General features: G+C 38.4%; 1 protein-coding gene across 47 annotated transcripts in view; it reads left to right on the top strand.

Annotated features, from left to right (window-relative positions):
• The window catches only part of NRCAM (neuronal cell adhesion molecule), a 314,145-nt gene that overhangs the window by 224,798 nt on the left and 64,116 nt on the right, over positions 1 to 25,231 (top strand). For 22 of the 47 annotated variants that reach the window (XM_030826455.1, XM_030826430.1, XM_030826433.1 and 19 more), the window contains 7 exons: positions 611 to 628; positions 3,688 to 3,793; positions 5,851 to 6,047; positions 7,235 to 7,357; positions 12,024 to 12,194; positions 12,703 to 12,759; positions 14,559 to 14,670. In XM_030826455.1, coding sequence (XP_030682315.1) covers positions 611 to 628; positions 3,688 to 3,793; positions 5,851 to 6,047; positions 7,235 to 7,357; positions 12,024 to 12,194; positions 12,703 to 12,759; positions 14,559 to 14,670 — 784 coding nt within the window. The remainder of the gene's footprint in view (positions 1 to 610; positions 629 to 3,687; positions 3,794 to 5,850; positions 6,048 to 7,234; positions 7,358 to 12,023; positions 12,195 to 12,702; positions 12,760 to 14,558; positions 14,671 to 25,231) is intronic. The other 25 variants (XM_030826464.1, XM_030826448.1, XM_030826445.1 and 22 more) reach the window with 3 other exon arrangements.

The following is a 25,231-nucleotide window of genomic DNA, read 5'->3' as shown; positions in this document are numbered from 1 at the left end:
CTGTGGTATGGGTACCAGCAACCCCTGAGTGATTGAGAAATTATGAAGCAGAAATCTGCTAACAGTCTAAAAAGTTCAATTAATGACTTTGGAGATTAACAATAGAAATATAAAAATCTAAAATTACTGTTGGACTTGGCTTGCATGGGCATTATCACTGTAGCAATGTCCCATTGTTAGGTATTATTACCATATGCATAGTGATGTCTGGGATAATACGACCAGACACTACACAGTATGTGACAACTCAAATTAATTGTAGATTTCAGCTATTTTTCAAATTGAACATAATTACTTGTCCAGCACAACATATATGGAATGGAATTCGTCATTCCTATTCCTGGAAGAACTCTTTTTTGCCTACAGCATTGCTTTTGTTCTTCCATATGTTTATGTGGGAAAGCTGCTGCAAGATTAAAGGAAACCGTTAATGCAAATTTCTTCCTCTTGCAACTTCACAAATTCAACCTTCACTATACAGGTTTTATTAGATCAAATCAAATAGACAAGATGCCCCTTTATCTTCAGAGTTCTAACGTTCTTATTATTAACATCTGATTTTCTTTAATCCTCTTTGCCCACTTACCTGCTGATATTGATGGGGAAAAAGCAAAACTTCTTGAAGACTGTAAGTGTCCTTCTATAAATTACTAGGCAGTGTGAAAATGTGACAGTGTCTTTGCTTTTTGAATTAATACTGTGATTTAAATGCACAATTTCATGTTTTGTGACCTTTGTCTTTCTAAGCACGTGTGTTTACTGTAGCTAAGCATTGTATTTCAATACCAAGAAGCAGTTGTAATGTATTATCTGCATGAATTCTGAAAACTTGGCTGTTACTCTTTCTTTTACCAGTATGCTGCTCTGCTAACTTCCAAGCTTTATTCACATCTGATGTAACTCAATGAGAAAATTCTCAAACTTTAGAGAGAATGCTGATCTGTTGTAAAGGCTAATTAATGCTTTCTGGAACAAAGATAGGTCTTTTCGTGTCTTTTAGAAGGTGGGTGCAGGCAAAAGCTTTACACAAGATGGCAGCTATATGTCCTTTTATACTTCTTTAGCTTTCGTGACTATGTAGCTAGTATTTCTAGGTGCCATCAGTAGACTAACCCAGCGAACTTGAATCTTATCTTGAAGTGGACAAAAGATAAGCAGCTCCCACTCACATGGTTTTTGAGTGGCTTGATCTAAGCAAAACTTTCCATTGCCTTTGACAGTTAGGTGGCATTTATCACCTAGTTTAAAAATAGTCAATTTTCAGGCATTTGATAATTTCCTTTGATGTTACATTAATCAGGAAAATTATGTAAAATCACTTTTTTCTTACTACTCAAAAGCATTTGTTAATTAGCAGGTGACTGAAGCACTGTTTAAGGAGGTATATACAGACAGTAAACTCCTGGCAGTTAGGAGTGACATCTGAGCCAGCTCTGCTGCAGACCTGTGAATAGAAGCTCTGCCTTTGAAGCCACCAGATTTGCACCTGTGTCACTCCCAGAAAAGCACAGGGAATTAACTGAGTCACTCCTAAGAATCCCCTCCCTCACTCCCTATGGCCACTATACCTTGGATGTGGAATTCTAGGCTTCCTTCCATTATCCCAAATTCTATATACTCCCAGAGCCTGAAGGATCATTCAAAGGTGAATCTGGTCCAAATAAAAATGATTATGATAATAATTTTAAAATAGCTGATGTTATTGAACTATTATAGCATTGGTATAAACTAAGAATTTTATAGAAATTATTTTCTTAATCCCAGTAGCTATCCTAGGTGGTAGATACTACTTTTAAACTTTATTTTCCCTCTCAGGAAACTAGGGCTTATAGAAGTTAAGAAATTGGCTTGAAATCTCACAGCTAGTAAGAAACAGACTAGTGCTTAACAATCAGGCCACGTTGGAAACTGACAAGGCTAGAAAAATGAGGATTCCATATGCATGACGGAGGTGGGAAGGGCAGCTGGAAAGACAAGGAGGGGGATGGGATATTCCAAAGGGAAGGGAAACTGACACTGCCCAGTACCCTGCATATAATAGTACACAATAAATGATAACAGTAATGAGGCTAGCTTTTGTGCTTTAGCTGTTATTTGAATATTTAGTAAAAGATGTCTTGTGGATGGCAATAAGACTAGAAGACAAGATAAGAGGACACAACCGGGTTTATAGATTTGTAAGACTGAAGATGTGGAGGTGATACATTTAGCTCTAGCAACAATTAACCACAAGAGAGACAAGAACAGTGGGCAGTTACTGAGCTTTGAGAAATGTTTGGTTGGCAAGTGGAAGAAGTTTCACAAAGGAAGCAGAGGTATGGGCAGAGAGGAAAGGGAAGATCCAGAAGACAAAAACCTTAAATGAGCCAGAATGTCAAATGCAGCAGGAAAGGAAAGAACAGTGAGAATCCAAGAGAGGGCCTTGGGGGAATTTCCCGGATGCAGAGGAAAGGTGCTGTGGTATGGCCACTGCATTGCACAGCTCCAGGGGTGCCAAGCACATTGTCATCTCCCTCAGGACTTTTCAGCCTCAGCACTATGGACGTTTGAGACCAGTTAAGTCTTTGTTGTGTGGAATTATCCTGTACGTTGTTAGATGTTTAGCAACATCCCTGGCCTCTATCTACAAGTTGTCGCTATCACCACCACCCGTCAAGACCATTGAAATGGCCTCCAGATATGGCCAAATGTCCCTGGAAGGGTAGAGACAAATTGCCCCTGGTTGAGAACCACTGGTCTACGTAAACAGCTCTCCATGGAGTTGTGCAAGCAGTGGCTTCTTACCAGGAGCCAGTTGAGAGAGTTTAGGTCTCTCCTTTGTGCCTTCCTAGTCCAGCCATTTTGCTGCCCTGAGTAAGAAAAAAAGAGGTTGTAAAAAATTATTCTTTAGTCCCTTCCTGTCATAACACTAATTCTGATCTCACAAGAAGAAGGACATGGTGATCTTAGAACGCCTTGAAGAGCATTAGTGGTCCAGATACAGCTTTCTTCAGATTAGATTGTTCTGGGTCAGAACAGTTTCCCCATAGGATTTGATAATAAAAGATCAGATAACACTTTGAAGAGTAAATGGGAACACTGTCCCCTAGGACAGAGAACTTCCTCAATTCCATTTATCTTCTAAATAAGACTCTTTTATCTTTGTTCCTAATTCACTTACCTCCTGGCTCTGATAAGAGATGTCATATCTCCAATTTAACAGTCTGTTTAATATTAACTTCTCAAATGTATTTGTTCCCAACATATATTGATTTATATGAGCACACACTAATGACCTAAGTCTGTTACTCTTTCTTAAGAAAGATGCAAATTTATCATAACTTAAATTGCTTTGAAAAACATCATTTGAACCAAAGGAATCAAAAGAGTTTCTCATTGTTACATCAGAAAAGAAACTGTCTTAACATTAGGCTTGTATTGATAATTATTTCCCCAAACTTTTAGTGTGGGAAAATGAACTTTGCAAGTGCACATAGTTACCAAAAGAAAGTTAAAACTTGACTTCGCAGTTTTAGCAGACCTTTAGCAGAAAAATCTACTGAAGTATGTGCTGCTACACTAGAAATTACTAAAAATACTTGAAGCATATTTAGTCTAAGGTAAGTGATTTTGATACAGGAAAAAATGGCTACTGTTATGATTTTAAATGATTTATTTTTTTACATGTTTTTTTTTTCTACAATTAAGTGGTACAACCTCCAACCATCACCCAACAGTCTCCAAAAGATTACATTATTGACCCTCGGGAGAATATTGTAATCCAGTGTGAGGCCAAAGGGAAACCGCCCCCAAGGTGAGTATGCATTCTGCTTTGTTATAGTACTGAGAATAAATCAGGAAATCTCTCTGAATAGAGAAATATGTTTGGGAATTTCCATCAAACAAGGCAGACTGTGTAGAGCACTTCCTTTTTTAGTTGGATATTTCTCACTGTGACTCATTAGATTGCCCTTTGGTTCGTCTATCCCAGCCCATTTCAGCCCTTCAAAGATACTGAAGGTAACTTCTTGGGTCCTGCATATCCCTAAAGTCTCACCTGTAGGTGTATTGTTTTGTCTCTCTGCTTAATTAGAGCCCATTTTTTCTTCTTGAAAACCCAGATTATTGCATTTCCGTGCCCATACTTTTCTGCAAAATGTTTATACATTGTGAGGAGCTATGGAAAGAGCCTTTTGATTCTGGTTTTGATACTGATGGCCATAAGGCACAGGCAAATCCCTTTTATCTGGGCTTTAATTTCCTCATCTATAAAGAGGTTGAATTTGATGACTTCCAAGATCTCTGCTGACTCTATAGCAGTTTATAAGATAGTCTTAAATGGTTTTCCAAACTTGGCAGAGTTCAGTCATGATAATTCATGCCATTTGGATCTTGCATAGCATTTTAGATCACTGCAAAGCATTTTAGAGTTGGGAGAGATATCAGAGATAACCCAGTCCAACCAATACATTTTATAGATGGGAAACTGATGCCTGGTAATGCTAAGTAACTTATCAAGGCCCCACAGTGGATGATCTGTAACTTGTCCAGTCATATATGGAAGTTTTGGAGAGTTGGGTTATTGTTATTAAAACGTAATATGGATTTTTAAGTAATAAAGTAGTGAAAGTTTCTGGTTATTTTATTTCCAAGTTTGTCTATTACAGACCTTATTAAATTATCACAAACTGGCCCCCAAGAAAAAATTAACTGGGACTGAATATGTACTATGTCAAAACTTCCAGCAAAGGTTTGCCTCAAAATAATATATTCGGCTATGTTAACGGAAAGCCTCTCTCACAGAAGGCCTGATATGGCATCCCTTGATGAGGTTTCCTTTCAGTTTCACAATTAATGCCTTCTGTAACTCACTATAAAACAGGATTTATCCTCTTCAGCACTATGGATATATGGAGTGTGATAATATTTTGTTTGGGGGATGGAAGTGTTCTGTGCATTGTAGGATATTTGGCAGCATCCCTGGCCCCTGCCCACAAGATGCCAGTAGCATCCACACCACCACTTCCTGCCCTGGTTGTGACAACAACTGCTATAAAGATAAGCAGTGGGAAGGGAAATCCAAGTGACCCTAGAAAACACTGTGACATTTAGAGATTTGTACCTTTGTATGAGCATTGCCATCATTGATTTGTGACTAGTTGTAAAGTATTTAATTACATGAGCACCGTGACTTTTATATAAGTCAATCTTTTATAAAAATAAAATGGAGAAAGAGGGATCTCAGTTGACAATTGGGCATACCTCCCAAGGGATTCTCAAAATCATCTCTAGAATTAAAAATTCCCAAAATGTGTTTTATGTAGAGTTACTATTTTTAATAAACAACATTTAAGACACTCTGGAATTTATATCTCTTAACCTCCTCCCAACCTACACTTCACAATTTGGTAACTTGAAATTTGTCTGATCAATTTTCATCATATATAAATAGTACTTGCAGAGGTCTTGTCACATTTCAGCCCCAAGCAAATTTTTATAGACAGGTTATCAACTCTGTGAACAATGGAGTTTACAGTAAAAATGCTAATAATGCTCTAAGAGAGTGTACCTTGGAGACCTGCTCCCTCTATTTTCTTAGAAAAATGACAGGCAATTTGTGTGCATGATTTCTTTATTGAGTCAAATTTGGGCTAGTTCTGAAGAAGACAGGTACCTTAAAATGTACAGCCTGCCCTTTTTTCCCAGGTCATGATTCAATGAAACATTTTAGATATGAGGGCTTATTGCTCTCTTACTGAATATTAAAATCTAGTAATTATTTGTAGAAACCCATAAAACTGCTAGGAATTTGTTAAGGTAATCCCATTTTTCTGGACCATTAATACACTTAACCCTTTGTGTGTTGGGCAGCTTTTCCTGGACCCGTAATGGGACTCATTTTGACATCGATAAAGACCCTCTGGTCACCATGAAGCCTGGCACAGGAACGCTCATAATTAACATCATGAGCGAAGGGAAAGCCGAGACCTACGAAGGAGTCTATCAGTGTACAGCAAGGAATGAACGTGGAGCTGCAGTTTCTAATAACATTGTTGTCCGCCCATCCCGTAAGTGGAAACTTGTCAACCAACATGACCGTTTTTAAAGTATTGCTCCAAGACTCAGCGTCTGTGACATCATCCAAATACTATTCAAGAAAGCAGCGGCATTGCTTCCAGTATTTTGACTTTGTTTTGCACGAAAATTATTGCTCCTTTCCACCTTACCCTAGGAAGCTCCTTAGTCCAATGCTTTACCAATCCAATGTATCCTTTACACAAGTCCTGTGTAAGACATCGGGGTTAAAAAAAAAAAAAAGTGTTTCTTCCCTGAGTTCATCTAATTATTTATTTCTCAGGTATCTCCTGTAAAAGTGAAATTCCTACAGCCAAATGGAAATAAATTCAGTATGATATGGGTGATCAAGGTCTAAATGCTATTTCTTTAAACATTTTTGTTTCAAAATTTTACTGGAAGGGGAGTGTCCTCACTACCTTGATATTATTAAGGCTCTTTTTGCAATGGTTAGTACCAAAATCCTCTCAAAAACCTTAAGAGCATGTATTTAAATAACAGTCACATTTTTCAGTTCTGGTCATTTAAAAAAAATCATTACATGTATAATACATGTTCATTGTAGAAAAACTAATTATAAATAAACAAAAAAGAAATTTAAAAACTGTTCATGAATCCTTCCATTCAAGGAAATAACTACTGCTCAGGTATTCTTTCTATCTTTTTCCTAGGCAGATACGTATATATGTGTTTAAAACCAGCTCATTTTATGAAATACTATCTTACAACCTTTTCTGACTTATTGACATATCATGTATATTCCCATAGCGATCTTATAAATAAGTGTACTTGTATAATACTCTATGGTATTCAAAGGTGTAGATGTATAATTCTTTATTTAACAAATCTTTTTACATTTAAATGTTTTCCATTCTTTTGTGAAGAACATGCTTGTGTCAAAACTGTTTGTCTTCCTGATGATGTATTTTAGTATAAATTCTCAGCTGTGGAATCACTGACTGAGAATTTATACTATCAGTGGCAATGCATGAGAATTGTCTTTTTTTAAATGTTTACTTTTTTTCTTTTAACATTGTATTTAAAAATATTTTCTCATTAATTTAGTGTACATAAATTACAAATTATTTCTCCAAAAGTTCAGTTTGCCTTTATTTGTAGTGCTTTCTTTTTGTACTTTTCAATGCAGAAATAACTGAGAAGTTATTCTTTTATTTAATAGGATCACCATTGTGGACCAAAGAAAAACTTGAACCAATCACACTTCAAAGTGGTCAATCTTTAGTACTTCCCTGCAGACCCCCAATTGGATTACCACCACCTATAATATTTTGGATGGATAATTGTAAGTTTTGATAATATGAACTTTCTTTCTTTAAAAGTCTTAGGATTGTTTACAGTCATAATACATTATTACCTCTTGTGATTCATAAAATGTTTTAGAGATGCTCAGGAAACTAGCTGCTCTTCAAAATAAATAACATGTCATCTCATTCACTCACTCAATTTTATTGGACATTTACTATGTACCTTGCTTATATTCTTTGCAGTGGGAGGGGATGGGAGTGGGGAAGGGGGCAGATGATAAATGCAATAAGTACACTTAGAAAATCTGTGTTTGTTGGCAATAAGTTCTATGAAAAAAAATAAAGCAGAGTTTTGAGCAGAGACCTAAGGAAATGAGAGAGCAAGCCATGCCCCTAAATATCTGAGTAGAAGGGGAACACTAGTGCTAGCCCCTAAGGAAGGAGCATCCCTGCTGTGTGTAAAAATAAAAGCAAGGAGGCCAAGGTGGCCAGACTAATGAACTAATGAAGGAGCTGAGGGGGAGGGTGATGGACAAGGTGAGAAAGGTCACAGGGGCTCAATGGAAAGGACTTTGGCTTTAGCTTGGAATGAAGTAGGGAAATGTTGAAGGAGTGACTTTATCTGAAATAAAATAAGTAGTAACAGTATCACTTCAGTTGATATGTAGAGAATATAGCGGACAAAAGAGAGAGTAGAGAGACTGTTGGGGCCACTGCTGTAATCTAGATGAAATTTGTTGGTGACTTGGACTTGAGTGGTAGCAGTAGAATGGGTAAGAAATGGTAAGATTCTGGATATATTTTGAGGGTCAAGCCTCCAGGATTTACTGGGGTGGGGGTGGGAGCATGAGAGAGAGGAATCAAGGATAACTACCTTTGGAGATTGAAAAACTCCAAAATGATAAAATGGAATTGCCATTCCCAGAAACCCATGGCAGGGAGGAAATCAAGCTGTTGGGGATATGTTATGTTTCTGTTAGTTTTTTTAATCCCCAGCAATAGCTAATAGTTATAGGGCCTTTACCAAGTGTCAGGCCTTTTACTAAGGGGTTAACATGGGTTATTTCATTAATTTTTACAACAACCCTATGAGGCATGTCCAATTATTTTTTCCACTTTCCAGATGAGGAAACCGAGGCAGAGATAATGAAGCTATTCATTAGGCAATTTCAAACTTGTCTACCCCTGTTTCTGTCCTCAAGGGCATGTTTGTTGCTCTGCCTCTTCCACCCTCCAAAATTTCCTGAGCTAATAGGTCAGCATGTTACCTTAGAAGGGAGCACATGGTTCTGCTTGGAGACTAAGAAACCAGAGTTTGGGATGTGAGAGGCCTGCAAGATATTTCATGGCAAGACACCAGCAAGAGTCAGAGATACCTGAGTCAGAAGGAAGATTCCGGGCTATGATCAGCAATGTTTGAAACCTTAGTGCTAAGTCCTGCCTAGAGGCCTGGGCTAGATGAGAGGATCTGGGAAGCAGGGAAGCAGGAAAGCAGAGTCTGGGAGACTGAGACCAGGAGCCCCCCAGAGGTGAAGAACTCATGGAGAAATCAGCAAAGCAGACGAGAAGAAGCAGTCACTGAAGGAAAAAAGGAACAAAGAGAGTGGTGTCGCCAGGGACAAGGTGAAGAATGTGTGTCAAAAAGATGGAATAACCAGGCAGGGTGGCTCACACTGTAATCCCACTAATCAAGAGGCTGGGGTGGGAAGATTGCTTCAGCTCAGGAGTTCGAGGCTGCAGTGAGCTACAATCACATCACTGTAGTTCAGCCTCAGCAGCAGAGTGAGACACCATCCCTAAAATAAATAATGATAATAATTTTAGAAAATATTTTTGAAAGACACAATAATCAGCTATTTCAAATGCTGCTGAGAGATCAGATAATATGAGAACTAAAAAATGACTACTGAATTTGACATCTTGGAGGTTCCTGGTAACCCTGTTAAGAGTCTTTTAGGTGGAATGGTGGGAGTGAATTAAAAGTATCTGTAGGAAATACGTTCTATTTTCAGTAACCTGATTGTCCATGCACTCACAAGACATATACATTACTAAAGAAAAAATTTGCCTCTAACATTTAACCTGCATTTTAAGTTTTTTAATTTAATTTTTTTTTAATTTTACTTTATGTTCTGGGATGCATTTTGGCTCTCCTTATATGAAAGCACTCAGAGAAAGTAAAGTAACGCAAAGAAATAAAAAACAAATATATAACTAAATAAATCTTTTACAGATTTTGCAAAAATAAGTAGTAAGCCAAACGTAAATAAGTGATTTATGGCTTTAAGAATAACGCTTTCCAAATGCCACTGTCAAAATTAGGCTCAATATCTGGTACTTGGTTCTTATTCAGAAATAATGACCTTTTTGCTTAATAAAGAGACATATCACATGTAAAGTCTCAGAGTCATCTGGATACATAACTAATTTTTCCACTCACATACATTCTAGGCTATTGGTGAAGCATCTGACCTTTCAAATGGAATTGCACCTGCGATATGAGAAAAAAATTAGATCTATATAGCATACTTCTTCCAAGATGACATAAAGTTATTCCTGTCTGCATACATTTTTTTTCGAGTGCAATGCAAAATGCCACCACCCTCATGAAGTCCCATTGCCTAACATTTGGTCTGCCAACACCCTTCAATTTATTATTTTATTACTGCAGCAGGAGAAACAGAGGACAGGAAATGTTTTTGTCTTTAACTGTTAAACAAAATGTACCTAATTCTTCTGAGGTTTTTTTTTTTTTTTTAGATGGAGTCTTGCTCTGTCACCCAGGCTGGAGCACAGTGGCACAATCTCAGCTCACTGCAGCCTCCGCCTCCCAGGTTCAGGTGATTCTCCTGCCTCAGCCTCCCGAGTAGCTGAGATTACAGGTGCACACCACCACGCCTGGCTAATTTTCTTATTTTTAGTAGAGACAGGGTTTTGCCATGCTGGCCAGACTGGTCTTGAACTCCTGACCTCAGGTGATCCACCCACCTTGGCCTCCCAAAGTGCTGGGATTACAGACATGAGCCACCAAGCCCGGCTTGAGTTATTGTTAAAACAGTCCTTTTCCTGGGAACTAATGGCTTAAAACCATAAACTTGCAACCACCAACCAAACCCCCATCTTGACCAATAATTTGATTAACATGATGAACTGATATTCTTTCTTTGAAGCTCTGCCTCCACATTTTCCTGCCTTTTTCTGCCTGAGGGAGCTCCAGACTTTTAACCACAATTTTGCATTTCGTGAAATGTTAGATCAAGCACCTGCTATAGGAGGAGCATACCTTCTTGACTCACACTGGAAAAACCCTGCCAGGAGACATAGTGGCCTGAGGCCACTGGGATGTGCGACATTTTCAGTTCTGTCACCTCACAGAACTGAAGAACTCTCACAGTTAAGTCTCTGTGGACTAAGTCAGGAGCTTCAGGATGTCCGTTAGGTGGCTAAGTGTGAACTCACACACAGATCAGTCATTCCACCTCCCTGCATCCTTCATCCACTTAGAACATCTTCCCTCTAAATAAGTTCCGATACTATTGCACAGTAGGGTGACTGTGGCTAACAGTAATGCATTGCATATTTCAAATAGCTAGAAGAGATGATTTTGAACGTTTTCACAACAAAGAAATCGTAACTGTCTAAGGTGATGGATATGCTGATTACCATGATTTGATCATTACACAATGTAAATGTGTATTGAAATATCACGTTGTACCCCACAAATATGTACAGTTTGTTATGTGTCCATAAAAGATAAAGAAAATCCTCCTGCCTAAGGCAAGATAGTTCCTTAACTGGACCTAAGGGGAAGTACTAATAAATTATTATGCCTGACACTGGAAAGTCAGAGTGCTGATGGTTACTCACTTAATCCTTCAATGCACATTTAAAGGAGCCTCGTGAAGGGCCAGGCACTGTTCCAGTGGACAAAACAGATGAAAGTGTTCACTGTCCTGGAGCTTAAATTCTAGTGCAGGAAACAGGCAATAAGTCATACATATGATGAGTAAATATGTAGTATGCCAGAAGGTGATAAGTAATTCAGAAAAGAATTGTAGAGGAGGTGGAGGAACTGGGCTTGGGAGGCTTGTGAGGGGCAGGTTGCAGCATTAAATAGTGTCATCATCACACCCAGTTACTGTCAGCTGGCCATTTGCTGCCTGATTCTTCAACTGAATGATGAGCTCAGACAGGGCTGGGACTCTGGCATGCCCAGTGCCTAGCACAGGACCCAGCTCACCGTTAGATGCTCTCCAAGTATTAGTTTCTGAATGTTGTGTGTAGACGCAACCCATGTTAACAATTTTAGAAGCTTCCTTAATGATTTTCTAAGATATATGTGTATGTGTACTTAACAGTTAGGGACTCATTTAGATATTAGGAAAAGTCACACCAACTTTTTATAAAACATATTTTGTTTACATTTGCTTAATAAAAGATTTCACTGTATAACTCTAATCTCACCTCTGCCCCCACCCCAGAGAAGTTACTGTCAGGGAAGTAGAGTTAGAGTTTTAGTGTGTTGTGTATTTTTTTTTTTTTTTTTTTTTTTTTAGTTATTTGCTTTTACCCAAAGAGCTATATAGAGACAAAATGTATTCAAATGAAGTTCACAGACCTATTAGTAGATACATTTATCTTGCTAATTTGGAGGGTAGCCGCTTTATGATGGAATAATCTGGGTATCTCTCTGCCTTTCTCCAGCCTTTCAAAGACTTCCACAAAGTGAGAGAGTTTCTCAAGGTCTGAATGGGGACCTTTATTTTTCCAATGTCCTCCCAGAGGACACCCGCGAAGACTATATCTGCTATGCCAGATTTAATCATACTCAAACCATACAGCAGAAGCAACCTATTTCTGTGAAGGTGATTTCAGGTAAGAGTTCAGCTTCCCAAATCTCCCCTTCAATGACATTTACAAATGTGTGCAAAATATAGAAACTATTATATACTACTGACTTTGAAGTAAACAGGTTCATTATCAGGAAACCCCCCCATGAATGCTCACTAAAGTGTTGGCATATGTGTTATAAAGATTGTGCATACCCTAAATACTGGATTTTACATTTCTTGCTTTTATTGTCATGACTGGTTCTGTGATAACCTTCTGAACCACCTGGTGTTCTGAGCATTTGTGTGTGCTTTATGCTCCACAGTGCCTCTTATTGGCAGTCCTGCAGCTTAAGTTAAATGTCTGCATATTCCTGGATGGGGGTGGCTGAGTAAATTAATGAGTTAGTCATGTACAATGTAAAGCACTGTTTTTACTTGATAGGAACAGCACTCGGTCAGGATAGCTGTATACATTTGCTTTTATTGCCCAATACTTTTTGACCCTTCTCCCCTACTTTTGTGCCCTCTTCATAATATTCTGTTTATTTCAGTGGATGAATTGAATGACACTATAGCTGCTAATTTGAGTGACACTGAGTTTTATGGTGGTGAGTTATGGTGATTGTAACTGATATTCTCTCCTTCATTGTAGAATTTAGTTCACTAACTTCACCTCCATGGCTATTTAACCTTATTTCTTTATGAGATTTCTAGTTATATGTTTAATACCACTAGTATAAATGTATGTTTCTTATGAAATTTACCTATAAACTTTGAAGCATGCCACTAGAGCATTTTCCATGATGTATGTGTAATAATGAAACCTGTTGTAACTGTTTGCGTGTAAAGAACCATTTCACTGATTTGGAAAAACCTTTCACGTACGTTCAGAATTATGTTTTCCATGTTTTGTTCTGTTCCTAACTTTTCTTGTGAACTAAGTAAGAGTTGGCAGGGCACATTAACTTGATAGAATACTGACTCATCAAAGCTTTTAGCAACTAATATTAAGTGGATTTCATAGTAAATCATCACACTTGTCATCTGTTTTCATGTGACATTATCAATATAATTAGCAATAAGATTTCTCTCTTAGTTTTGTTTAAAAGCAAGTCAAACCAAGTCACTGTCTTCAATGGAAGTAATCTTTTTAAAAGTAGAGCATTTAACTTCATTATTTTAGATAGCAGTGAATTTGATTCCCTTAAGGGAAATGTTCTCAAGTAGAGTCTATGAATGAAAATAATGGGTTTTGGATAAAGGGTCCTCTTAATTATCCATAAGGCAGAATTTCTACTGTATTAATTTTTCACCCTTGAGATATAAGTAAAAAACATTAAGGTCTCATCAGTGACCGAGATAGACACTCTACAACTGCTGCTTTCTGTTATTTTATTTGAATATACTCCTGAAAAATATGAGCCCCAACACCATTCCCAAAGTGATTTTAGGGGAGTAAGTTTCCCCCCTACGATCTCTAAATTCTTAGGAAAACTAATTTTTCTCAAGTAATACCTCTTCTGGCATTGAATTTTTTCTTCTGAGAAATGAGAATAATTCATAGTATATTACCTTTTCATTAAATTTTTATAAGCATCAAGTAGATAATGCATTAAAGAGTTGAAAACCTTCAAGGGCTATAAAACCTTAAGATGATGTAATTTCTGCTCCAAGTTTTTCTAAGAAACCTTCAGAAGATAAGGCTATGTTTTGGAAAGGCCACCATAAAAAAGAAGATGGCCTGTATAACTATCCCTAAGATCTCTGACTTGGACCCTCTTTATTTTTTTATTGAGGAAAATGATTTCCATTTATTTAACTCCACCAGTGTTCTTAATTTGTGACATAATATTTGCAAGACCTCTGTCAGTAACTCTCTACTTTTGTTTTCCATAAACCTCGCAGTTTGAGGATCTTAATATGATTACTCAGTGGTATTGGCTATAATGTTGTCCCCACTGTAAACCAGAATACCCCTTCTATAACCATATCTTTATAAAAACCTAACATCTTCCAGAAGATAGACAGTTAATTTTTGCTTCGACCTAAGCACTAATCCTAAGGGAAAATAACATGATTTTCCTCTCCATGTCAACATTTTGAAAATTTTCTAACCCACAGAAAATTTGTAAAAACCTAACCCAAATTAAGGGAATATACAAAAGGAAAACAGTCCTTATTATTAGTGCTTATGCCACCAAAATTGTTTCTGTTCCTGGGTAACTGAGTAACTGATGACTACTTATAATGCAGAGAGTGTGTATGTGTATGTAGCTTAACAAATTTCACAATTAATGTTAAATAGCTTAAAAAGGGATTGGAATTTTAGACAGCTTTTTTGACAACGAAGTGTTTACAGAAATACATATTTATAAGTTGTAATGCATACTGATTTTCTTGTTTGCAGCTAAATCAAGTAGAGAGAGGCCACCAACATTTTTAACTCCAGAAGGCAATGCAAGTAACAAAGAGGAATTAAGAGGAAATGTGCTTTCACTGGAGTGCATTGCAGAAGGACTGTGAGTTAACACTTTCTGTCCTGAAGTACATTTCTTATAAAAATATGGTAGGTTGGTTGAGAGGGGTTAATAATATCATAGGAGGAGTCATTGTCTTCTACTAATTCTACAAAGCATCAAGAAAAATTTGGTAATTATTTCCAAAGCAGGCATATGAATCTCATATTATTGTTAAATTGTTTTGTTAATGTAATAGTAATCATATTGAAATAAGTATCAGTAATCACCGTATGATTGTTGAAATATTAGGTCTCATATTATTGTTAAAATATTTTGTTAATGTAGTAATATTATCTTAAAATAAGTATCAGTAATCACCTTGTGACTGCTATGATTATAATTAGAGTATATTATTTTGCTAGTTTGTAACCAGCCACCTCAAATTTAGTGGCTTAAAAATAATAGCTATTGATTACTGATCACTTGTCAAGAGGTCTACCGAGCAGTTGTCCTCTAACCAGCTAGGTTCGGCTAATTTCAGTTAAGCATGCTCATGCATCTGTTAGGTGACTCAGCAGTGGGTCCACTGCTCTTGGGGTCTACTGGCTGTTAACTGGGGCATCTGAGTTGATGGCCCTAAGTTGCTAACATCTCTCTTACAGTCTTGTCCTGGCTTATTCTCCTCACACACAACATGCACAGGGCCTGCCTCTTAAATCCTACCCTCAGAACTAGCACACTGTCCCTTCACCTACTTCCTATTGGCAGGTCACAAGGCCAAGCCTAGATTCTTTGAAATAACTTATCTGTGCACACTTCAAAATTGAAGCTACCCCAGAACTGACACACCTTTGACAGAAGTTGCAGGGAGGCCTTGCCCAGATACAAAAGCAACTGTGGTGTTAGCTCTCTGTTGCAAGGAATTTCTATATAGTCCCTATCTTCTGCCTGACACAGAGCAAACACCATTGGTATGGGCGCACCTGCTGAAAACCTGGAATAGAATCTCAGAAGTATGCTGCCCTCACGTGTGATCCATGCTGTCCTTGACAGGCAACTCATTGTTCTCACATTCCTTCCTGAATCCAGGAAAACTTGACTTCAGGAGGCACGTGGAGGCCTCCGCTGGCCAAGGCAGGAAATCACACTATGCATTACTCAGCTCCTCAAGCTACAGAAAACTAGCAAAACCCCCTTTTAAAGATATGTTAAAACCCTGTATCTTCTGCTAGAATTAAGAAAACAAAATCCTCCCAGTTTCCATTGATACGGTGTAAGAGAGTGGCATAGTCTGCCAGCCTCCAACCTTTGGGAGCAGAAGGTACCTATTCTCACAATTTAGTGATTTCTTTTCCCACAAATGACATATTTCATAAAAAACTAAAATATGGTTGGTATTTGGAAATTTCACAATACTCCTAAAAGAATTTTTAAAACTTTGGAGTGTTGTAAAACCAAGATTGAGACTCTATCACTTACAAACCAACCATCAGACTTATAGAATCAAAATATTTCTAATTCCTGACAATGGCTCAATTCAGTAGCTGGCCTCCGAAACAATTCATGGCATTTTCATAATTTCAGACTATGAAACTATGCTTCCATCTCTGTCTCCTTCTTACCTTCATATCATCTGAGATCCAGATTAGTCTGACTATAAGGAAATATCAATATGTTATCAGATTCCACATGTATACAGATTTTCAAAATCTACTTATTTTTATACTTACAGTATGTTTTAATTCTAGAAGCTATTTCATCAGATACATATGCTCAGTTTCTTACTCAACCAAACAAGCCAAACCAATATTATAATCAATTAATCCCACTTGTATTTCTTTCTTTTTTTTTTTTTGCTTGAACCATAATTTATTATTTCTCATGGTTCCATGTGATGACTGGGCTAAGCTTTTTTTAATTATTTTTTATTTTCCAAAGGTTATTGGGGTACAAGTGGTGTTCAGTTACATGAGTAAGTTATTTAGTGAAGTAAGTTATTTAGTGGTGATTTCTGAGATTTTAGTGCACCCATCACCCGAACAATATACACTGCACCCTATTTGTAGTCTTTTATCCCTCAACACCCCCCCACCCTTCCCCCAAAGTCCCCAAAGTCCACTGTATTATTCTTATGCCTTTGTGTCCTCATAGCTTAGCTCCCACATGTCAATGAGAACATACCGTGTTTGGTTTTCCATTCCTGAGTTACTTTACTTAGAATAATGGTCTCCATTCTCATCCAGGTTACTGCAAATGCCATTAATTCATTCCTTTTTATGGCTGAGTAGTATTCCATCACATATCTATATATATACCACAGTTTCTTTATCCACTTGTTGATTGATGGGCGTTTGGGTTGGTTCCATGATATTGCGATTGCAAACTGTGATGCTATAAACATGCGTGTGCAAGTATCTTTTTTCTATAATGACTTCTTTTCCACTGGGTGGATACCCAGTGGTGGGATTGCTGGATCAAATGGCAGTTCTACTTTTGGTTCTTTAAGGAATCTCCACACTGTTTTCCATAGTGGCTGTACTAGTTTACATTCCCACCAACACTGTAGAAGTGTTCCCTGATAACTGCATCCATGCCAACATCTACTGTTTTTTTGATTTTTTGGTTATGGCCATTCTTGCAGGGGTAAGGTGGTATCGCACTGCGGTTTTGATTTGCATTTCCCTGATCATTAGTGATGTTGAGCATTTTTTCCATGTTTGTTGGCTATTTGTGTATCTTTTTTTGAGAATTGTCTATTCATGTCCTTAGCCCACTTTTTGATGGGATTGTCTGTTTTTTTCTTGCTGATTTGTTTGAGTTTGTTGTAGATTCTGGATATTAGTCCTTTGTCAGATGTATAGATTGTGAAGATTTCCTCCCACTCTGTGGGTTGTCTGTTTACTCTGCTGACTGTTGTTTTTGCCATGCAAAAGCTCTTTAATTTAATTAAGTCCCAGCTATTTATCTTTGTTTTTATAGCATTTGCTTTCAGGTTCTTGGTCATGAATTCCTTGCCTAATCCAATGTCTAGAAGGGGTTTTCCTATGATATTTTCTAGAATCTTTGTAATTTCAGGTCTTAGATTTAAGTTCTTAATTCATCTTGAGTTGGTTTTTATATAAGGTGAGAGATGAAGATCCAGTTTCATTCTCCTACATGTGGCTAGCCAATTATCCCAACACCAATTGTTGAAACGGGTGTCCTTTCCCCACTTTATGTTTTTGTTTGCTTTGTCAAAGATCAGTTGGCTGTTAAGTATTTGGGTTTATCTCTGGGTTCTCTATTCTGCTCCACCGGTCTATGTGTATATTTTTATACCAGTATCAGGCTGTTTTGGTGACCATGGCCTTATAGTATAGTTTGAAATCAGGTAGTGTGAGGCCTCCAGATTTGTTCTTTTTGCTTAGTCTTGCTTTGGCTATGTGGGCTCTTCTTTGGTTCCATATGAATTTTAGAATTTTTTTTCTAATTCTGTAAAGAATAATGGTGGTATTTTGATGGGGATTGCATTGAATTTGTAGATTGCTTTTGGCAGTATGTCATTTTCACAATATTGATTCTACCCTTCCATGAGCATGGGATGTGTTTTCATTTGTGTTGTCTGTGATTTCTTTCTGTAGTGTTTTGTAGTTTTCCTTGTAGAGGTCTTTTGCCTCCTTGGTTAGGTATATTCCTAAGGTTTTTTTTTTTTTTTGGCAGCTATTATATAGGGGGTTGAGTTCTTGATTTGACTCTCCACTTGGTTGCTGTTGGTGTATAGAAGAGCTACTGATTTGTGTACATTAATCATGTATCTGGAAACTTTGCTGAATTCTTTTATCAGTTCTAGGGCCTTTCTGGAGAAGTCTTTAGGTTTTCAAGGTAAATGATCATATCATCAGCAAACAGTGACAGTTTGACTTCCTCTTTACCAATTTGGATACCCTTTATTTCTTTCTCTTGTCTGATTGCCCTGGGTAGGACTTCCAGTACTATGTTGAAGAGGAGTGGTAAGAGTGGGCATTCTTGTCTTATTCCATTTCTCAGAGGGAATGCTTTCAACTTTTCCCCACTCAGTATTATGTTGGCTGTAGGTTTGACATAGATGGCTTTTATTACATTGAGGTATGTTCATTGTACGCTGATTTTGCTGAAAGTTTTAATAATAAAGGGATGCTAGATTTTATCAGATACTTTTTCTGCATCTATTGAGATGATCATGTGATTTTTGTTTTTAATTCTGTTTATGTGGTGTATCACATTTATTGACTTGTGTATGTTAAACCATCCCTGCATTCCTAGTATACAACCCACTTGATCATGGTGGATTATCTTTTTTATATGTTGCTGGATTCAGTTACCTAGTATTTTGTTAAGGATTTTAGCATCTATGTTCATCAGGGATATCAGTCCATAGTTTCTTTTTTGGTTATGTCCTTTCTTGGTTTTGGTATTAGGGTGATGCTGCCTTCGTAGAATGAATTGAGGAGGGTTCTCTCTTTCTCTATCTTGTGGAATAGTGTCAAAAGGATTGGTACCAATTCTTCTTTGAATGTCTGGTAGAATTCTGCTGTGAATCCATGTGGTCATGGACTTTTTTTGGTTGTTAATTTTTTAATTACCATTTTGATCTTGCTGCTTATTATTGGTCTGTTTAAGGTATCTAATTTTTCCTGATTTAAGCTAGGAGGGTTGCATTTTTCCAGGAATTTATCCATCTCTTTTAGGTTTTCTAGTTTATGTGTGTAAAGGTGTTCATAGCAGCCTTGAGTGAGCTTTCGTATTTTGGTGATGTCAGTTGTAATATCTCCCGTTTCATTTCTTGATGAAGTTATTTGGATTTTCTCTCTTCTTTTCTTGGTTAATCTTGCTAATGGTCTATCAATTGTATTTATCTTTTCAAAGAACCAGCTTTTTGTTTCATTTATCTTTTGTATTTTTTGTTTGTTTGTTTGTTTCAATTTCATTTAGTTCTGCTGTGATCTTATCTCCTTTCTTCTGCTGGGTTTGGGTTTGATTTGTTCTTATTTCTCTAGTTCCTTGAGGTGTGACCCTAGAATGTCAGTTTGTGCCCTTTCAGTCTTTGTGATGTAGGCGTTTAGGGCTATGAACTTTCCTCTTAGCACTGCCTCTGCTGTATCCCAGAGGTTTTGATAGGTTGTGTCACTATTGTCGTTCAGTTCGAAGAATTTTTTAATTTCTATCTTGATTTCGTTTTCTACCCAATGATCATTCAGGAGCAGGTTATTTAATTTCCATGTTTTTGCATGGCTTTGAAGGTTCCTTTTGGAGTTGATTTCCACTTTTATTCCACTGTGGTCTGAGAGAGTGCTTGATATAATTTCAATTTTCTTAAATTTACTGAGGCTCATTTTGTGGCCTATCATATGGTCCATCTTCAAGAAAGTTAAATGTGCTGTTGAATAGAATGTGTATTCTGGGTGGCTAGAAAGATGGCTGAATAGGAACAGCTCCAATCTGCAGCTCCCAGCGAGATCAACGCAGAAGGTGGGTGATTTCTGCATTCCCACCTGAGGTACCTGGTTCATCTCATTGGGACTGGTTAGACAGTGGATGCAGCCCACAGAGGGTGAGCTGAAGCAGGGTGGGGGCGTCGCCTCACTCAGGAAGTGCAAGGGGTCGGGGAACTTCCCCCCACCCAGCCAAGGGAAGCCATGAGGGACTGTGCCATGAGGAACAGTGCATTCCAGCCCAGATACTATGCTTTGCCCACAGTCTTCACAATCCACAGACCAGGAGATTCCCTGGGGTGCCTACGCCACCAGGGCACTGGGTTTCAAGCAAAAAACTAGGCGGCCATTTGGGCAGACACCGAGCTAGCTGCAGGAGTTTTTTTTTTCATACCCCAGTGGTGCCTGGAACACCAGTGAAACAGAGCTGTTCACTCCCCTGGAAAGCGTGCTGAAGCCAGGGAGCCAAGTGATCTAGCTCAGCGGATCCCACCCCCTTGAAGCCCAGCAAGCTAAGATCCACTGACTTGAAATTCTCGCTGCCAACACTGCAGTCAGAAGTCGACCTGGCATGCTCTAACTTGGTGGGGGATGGGTGTCTGCCATTACTGAGGATTGAGCAGGTGGTTTTCCCTTCACAGTGTAAACAAACCCGCCAGGAAGTTTGAACTTGACAGAGCCTACCACAGCTCAGCAGAGCCACTAATTTCTCCTCTCTGGGCAGGGCATCGCTGAAAGAAAGGCAGTAGCCCCAGTCAAGAGCTTATAGATCAAACTCCCATCTCTCTGGGACAGAGCACCTGGGGGAAGGGGCAGCTGTGGGCACAGCTTCAGCAGATTTAAACATTCCTGCTGCTGGCTCTGAAAAGAGCAGCAGATCTCCCAGCACAGTGCTTGAGCTCTGCTAATGGAGAGACTGCCTCCTCAAGTGGGTCCCTGACCCCTGTGACTCCTGACTGGGAGACACCTCCCAGCAGGGGTCGACAGACACCTCATACAGGAGAGCTCTGGCTGACATCTGGCAGGTGCCCTTCTGGGATGAAGCATCCAGAGGAAGGAACAGGCAGCAACCTTTGCTGTTCTGCAGCCTTTGCTGGTGATACCCAAGCAAACAGGGTCTGGAGTGGACCTCCAGCAAACTCCAGCAGACCTGCAGCACAGGGCCCTGACTGTTAGAACAAAAACTAACAAACAGAAAGAAATAGCATCAACATCAACAAAAAGGAGGTCCACACAAAAAACCCATATGAAGGGGTCACCAACATCAAAGACCAAAAGTAGATAAATCCACAAAGATGAGGAAAAACCAGTACAAAAGGGCTGAAAGTTCCAAAAACGAGAATGCCTCTTCTCCTCCAAAGGATCACAACTACTCACCAGCAAGGGAACAAAACTGGACAGAGAATGAGTTTGACGAATTGACAGAAGTAGGCTTCAGAAGATGGGTAATAGTAAACTCCTCCGAGCTAAAGGAGCTTGTTCTAACCCAATGCAAGGAAGCTAAGAACCTTGAAAAAAGGTTAGAGGAATTGCTAACTAGAATAACCAGTTTGGAGAAGAACATAAATGACCTGATAGAGCTGAAAAACACAGCACGAGAACTTTGTGAAGCATGCACAAGAATCAATAGCTGAATTGAACAAGAAGAAAGGATAACAGAGATAGAAGATCAACTTAATGAAATAAAGTGTGGAGACAAGATTAGAGAATAAAGTGTGAAGACAAGATTAGAGAAAAAAGAATGAAAAAGAATGAACGAAGCCTCCAAGAAATATGGGACTATGTGAAAAGACCAAACCTACATTTGATTGGTGTACCTGAAAGTGACAGGGAGAATGGAACCAAGTTGGAAAACACTTTTCAGGATATTATCCAGGAGAACTTCCCCAACCTAGCAAGAGAGGCCAACATTCAAATTCAGGAAATACAGAGAACACCACAAAGATACTCCTCAAGAAGAGCATCCCCAAGACACATAATCATCAGATTCACCAAGGTTGCAATTAAGGAAAAAATGTTAAGGGCAACCAGAGAGATAGGTTGGGTTCTCCACAAAGGAAAGCCCATCAGACTAACAGCGGATCTTTCGGCAGAAACCCTGCAAGCCAGAAGAAAGTGGGGGCCAATATTCAACATTCTTAAAGAAAAGAATTTTCCACCCAGAATTTCATATCCAGCCAAGCTAATCTTCATAAGTGAAGGAGAAATAAAAATCCTTTACAGACAAGCAAATGCTAAGGGGTTTTGTCACCACCAGGCCTGCCTTACAAGATCTCCTGAAGGAAGCACTAAATATGGAAAGGAAAAACCAGAACCAGCCACTGCAAAAACATACCAAATTGTAAACACCATCGACACTATGAAGAAACTGCATCAACTAATGGGAAAAATAACCAGCTAGCATCATAATGACAGGATCAAATTCACACATAACAATATTAACCTTAAATGTAAAGGGCTAAATGCCCAAACTAAAAGACACAGGCTGGCAAATTGGATAAAGAATCAAGACCCATCAGTGTGCTGTATTCAGGAGACCAACCTCATGTGCAAATACACACATAGGCTCAAAATAAAGGGATGGAGGAATATTTACCAAGCAAATGGAAAGCAAAAAAAAAAAAAAGGCAGGGGTTGCAGTTGTAGTCTCCGATAAAACAGACTTTAAACCAACAAAGATAAAAAAAGACAAGGGTATTGCATAACGGTAAAGGGATCAATGCAACAAGAAGAGCTAACTATCCTAAAAATTTATGGACCCAATACAGAAGCACCCAGATTCATAAAGCAAGTTCTTAGAGACTTACAAAGAGACTTAGACTCCCACACAAAAATAGTGGGAGACGGCCAGGCGCGGTGGCTCATGCCTGTAATCCCAGCACTTTGGGAGGCTGAAGCGGGTGGATCACGAGGTCAGGAGATCGAGACCATCCTGGCTAACATGGTGAAACCCCGTCTCTACTAAAAAACTACAAAAAATTAGCCAGGCATGGTGGCGGGCACCTGTAGTCCCAGCTACTCGGGAGGCTGAGGCAGGAGAATGGCGTGAACCCGGGAGGTGGAGCTCGCAGTGAGCTGAGATTGTGCCACTGCACTCCAGCCTGGGCAACAGAGTGAGACTCCGTCTCAAAAAAAAAAAAAAAAAATAGTGGGAGACTAACACCCTGCTGTCAATATTAGACAGATCAACCAGACAGAAAATTAACAAGGATATTTAGGACTTGAACTCAGCTCTGGACCAAGCAGACCTGATAGATATCTACAGAACTCTCCACCCCAAATCAGCAGAATATACATTCTTTCCAGCACCATATCACACTTATTCTAAAATTGACCACATAATTCGAAGTAAAACACTCCTCACCAAATGCAAAAGAACAGAAATCGTAACAGTCTGTCAGACCACACTGCAATCAAATTAGAACTCAGGATTGAGAAACTCATTCAAAACCACACAACTACATGGAAACTGATCAACCTGCTCCTGAATGACTACTGGGTAAATAACGAAATTAAGGCAGAAATAAATAAGTTCTTTGAAACCAATGAGAACAAAGACACAACGTACCAGGATATCTAGGACACAGCTAAAGCAGTTTTTAGAGGGAAATTTATACACTAATGTCTACAGGACAAAGTGGGAAAGATCTAAATTTGACACCCTAACATCACAATTAAAAGAACTAGAGAAGCAACAGCAAACAAATTCAAAAGCTAGCAGAAAACAAGAAATAACTAAGATCAGAGCAGAACTAAATGCAATAGAGACACGAAAAACCCTTCAAAAAATCAATAAATCCAGGAGCTGGTTTTTTGAAAAGATTAACAAAATAGACCACTAGCCAGACTAATAAAGAAGAAAAGAGAGAAGAATCAAATAGACACAATAAAAAATGATAAAAGGGATATCACCACTGATCCCACAGAAATACAAACTATCACCAGAGAATACTATAAACACCTCTACACAAATAAACCAGAAAATCTAGAAGAGATGGATAAATTCCTGGACACACTCACCCTCCCAAGACTAAACTAGAAAGAAGTCAAATCCCTGAATAGACTGACAACAAGTTCCAAATTGAGGCAGTAATTAATAGCCTACCAACCAAAAAAAGCCCAGGACCAGATGGATTTACAGCCGAATTCTACCAGAGGTACAAAAAGGAGCCGGTACCATTCCTTCTGAAGCTATTCCAAACAATAGAAAAAGAGGGTATCCTCCCTAACTCATTTTGTGAGGCCAGCATCATCCTGATACCAAAACCCAGCAGAGACACAACGAAAGAAGAAAATTTCAGGCCAATATCCCTGATGAACATTGATGCAAAAATCCTCAATAAAATACTGGCAAACAATCCAGCAGCACATCAAAAAGCTTATCCACCACGATCACCTTGGCTTCATCCCTGGGATGCAAGGCTGGTTCAACGTATGCAAATCAATAAACATAATCCATCATATAAAGAGAACCAATGACAAAAACCACATGATCATCTTAATAGATGCAGAAAAGGCCTTTGACAAAATTCAACAGCCCTTCATGCTAAAAACTCTCAGGACTATTAATAATTATTTTAGAAATTTAGAAGCTCCATTGTTAGGTGTATATATGTTTAGGATTGTGATATTTTCCTGTTCGACAAGGCTTTTACCATTATATAATGTCCCTCTTTGTCTCTTTTAACTGCTGTTGCTTTAAAGTTTGTTTTGTCTGATACAAAAATAGCTACCCCTGCTTGCTTTTGGTGTCCATTTGCATGAAATGCCTTTTTCCACTCCTTTACTTTAAGTTTATGTGAGTCCGTATGTGTTAGGTGAGTCTCCTGAAGGCAGCAGATAGTTGGTGGTGAATTCTTATCCATTCTGCAGTTCTGTGTCTTTTAAATGGAGCACTTAGGCCATTTACATTCAATGTTAGTATTGAGATGTGAGATACCCTTGCATTCATTGTGCTATTTGTTGCCTGTGTACCTTGGGTTTTTTATTTTTTGTTTTTGCTTTTTAAATTATATTTTTTGTTTTATAGGTCCTGTGTGATTTATGCTTTAAAGAGGTTCTGCTTTGATGTGTTTCCAGGATTTGTTTTAAGATTTAGAACTCCTTTTAGCAGTTCTTGTAGTGGTGGTTTGGTAATGGCAAATTCTCTCAGCATTTGTTTGTCTGAAAAA

This window comes from Nomascus leucogenys, chromosome 13, assembly GCF_006542625.1.
Source record: "Nomascus leucogenys isolate Asia chromosome 13, Asia_NLE_v1, whole genome shotgun sequence".
In the NCBI taxonomy this organism is placed as follows: Eukaryota; Metazoa; Chordata; class Mammalia; order Primates; family Hylobatidae; genus Nomascus; species Nomascus leucogenys.
The sequence above is the reverse complement of the archived record's forward strand: the minus strand, read 5'-3'. Positions and strand labels throughout refer to the sequence as shown.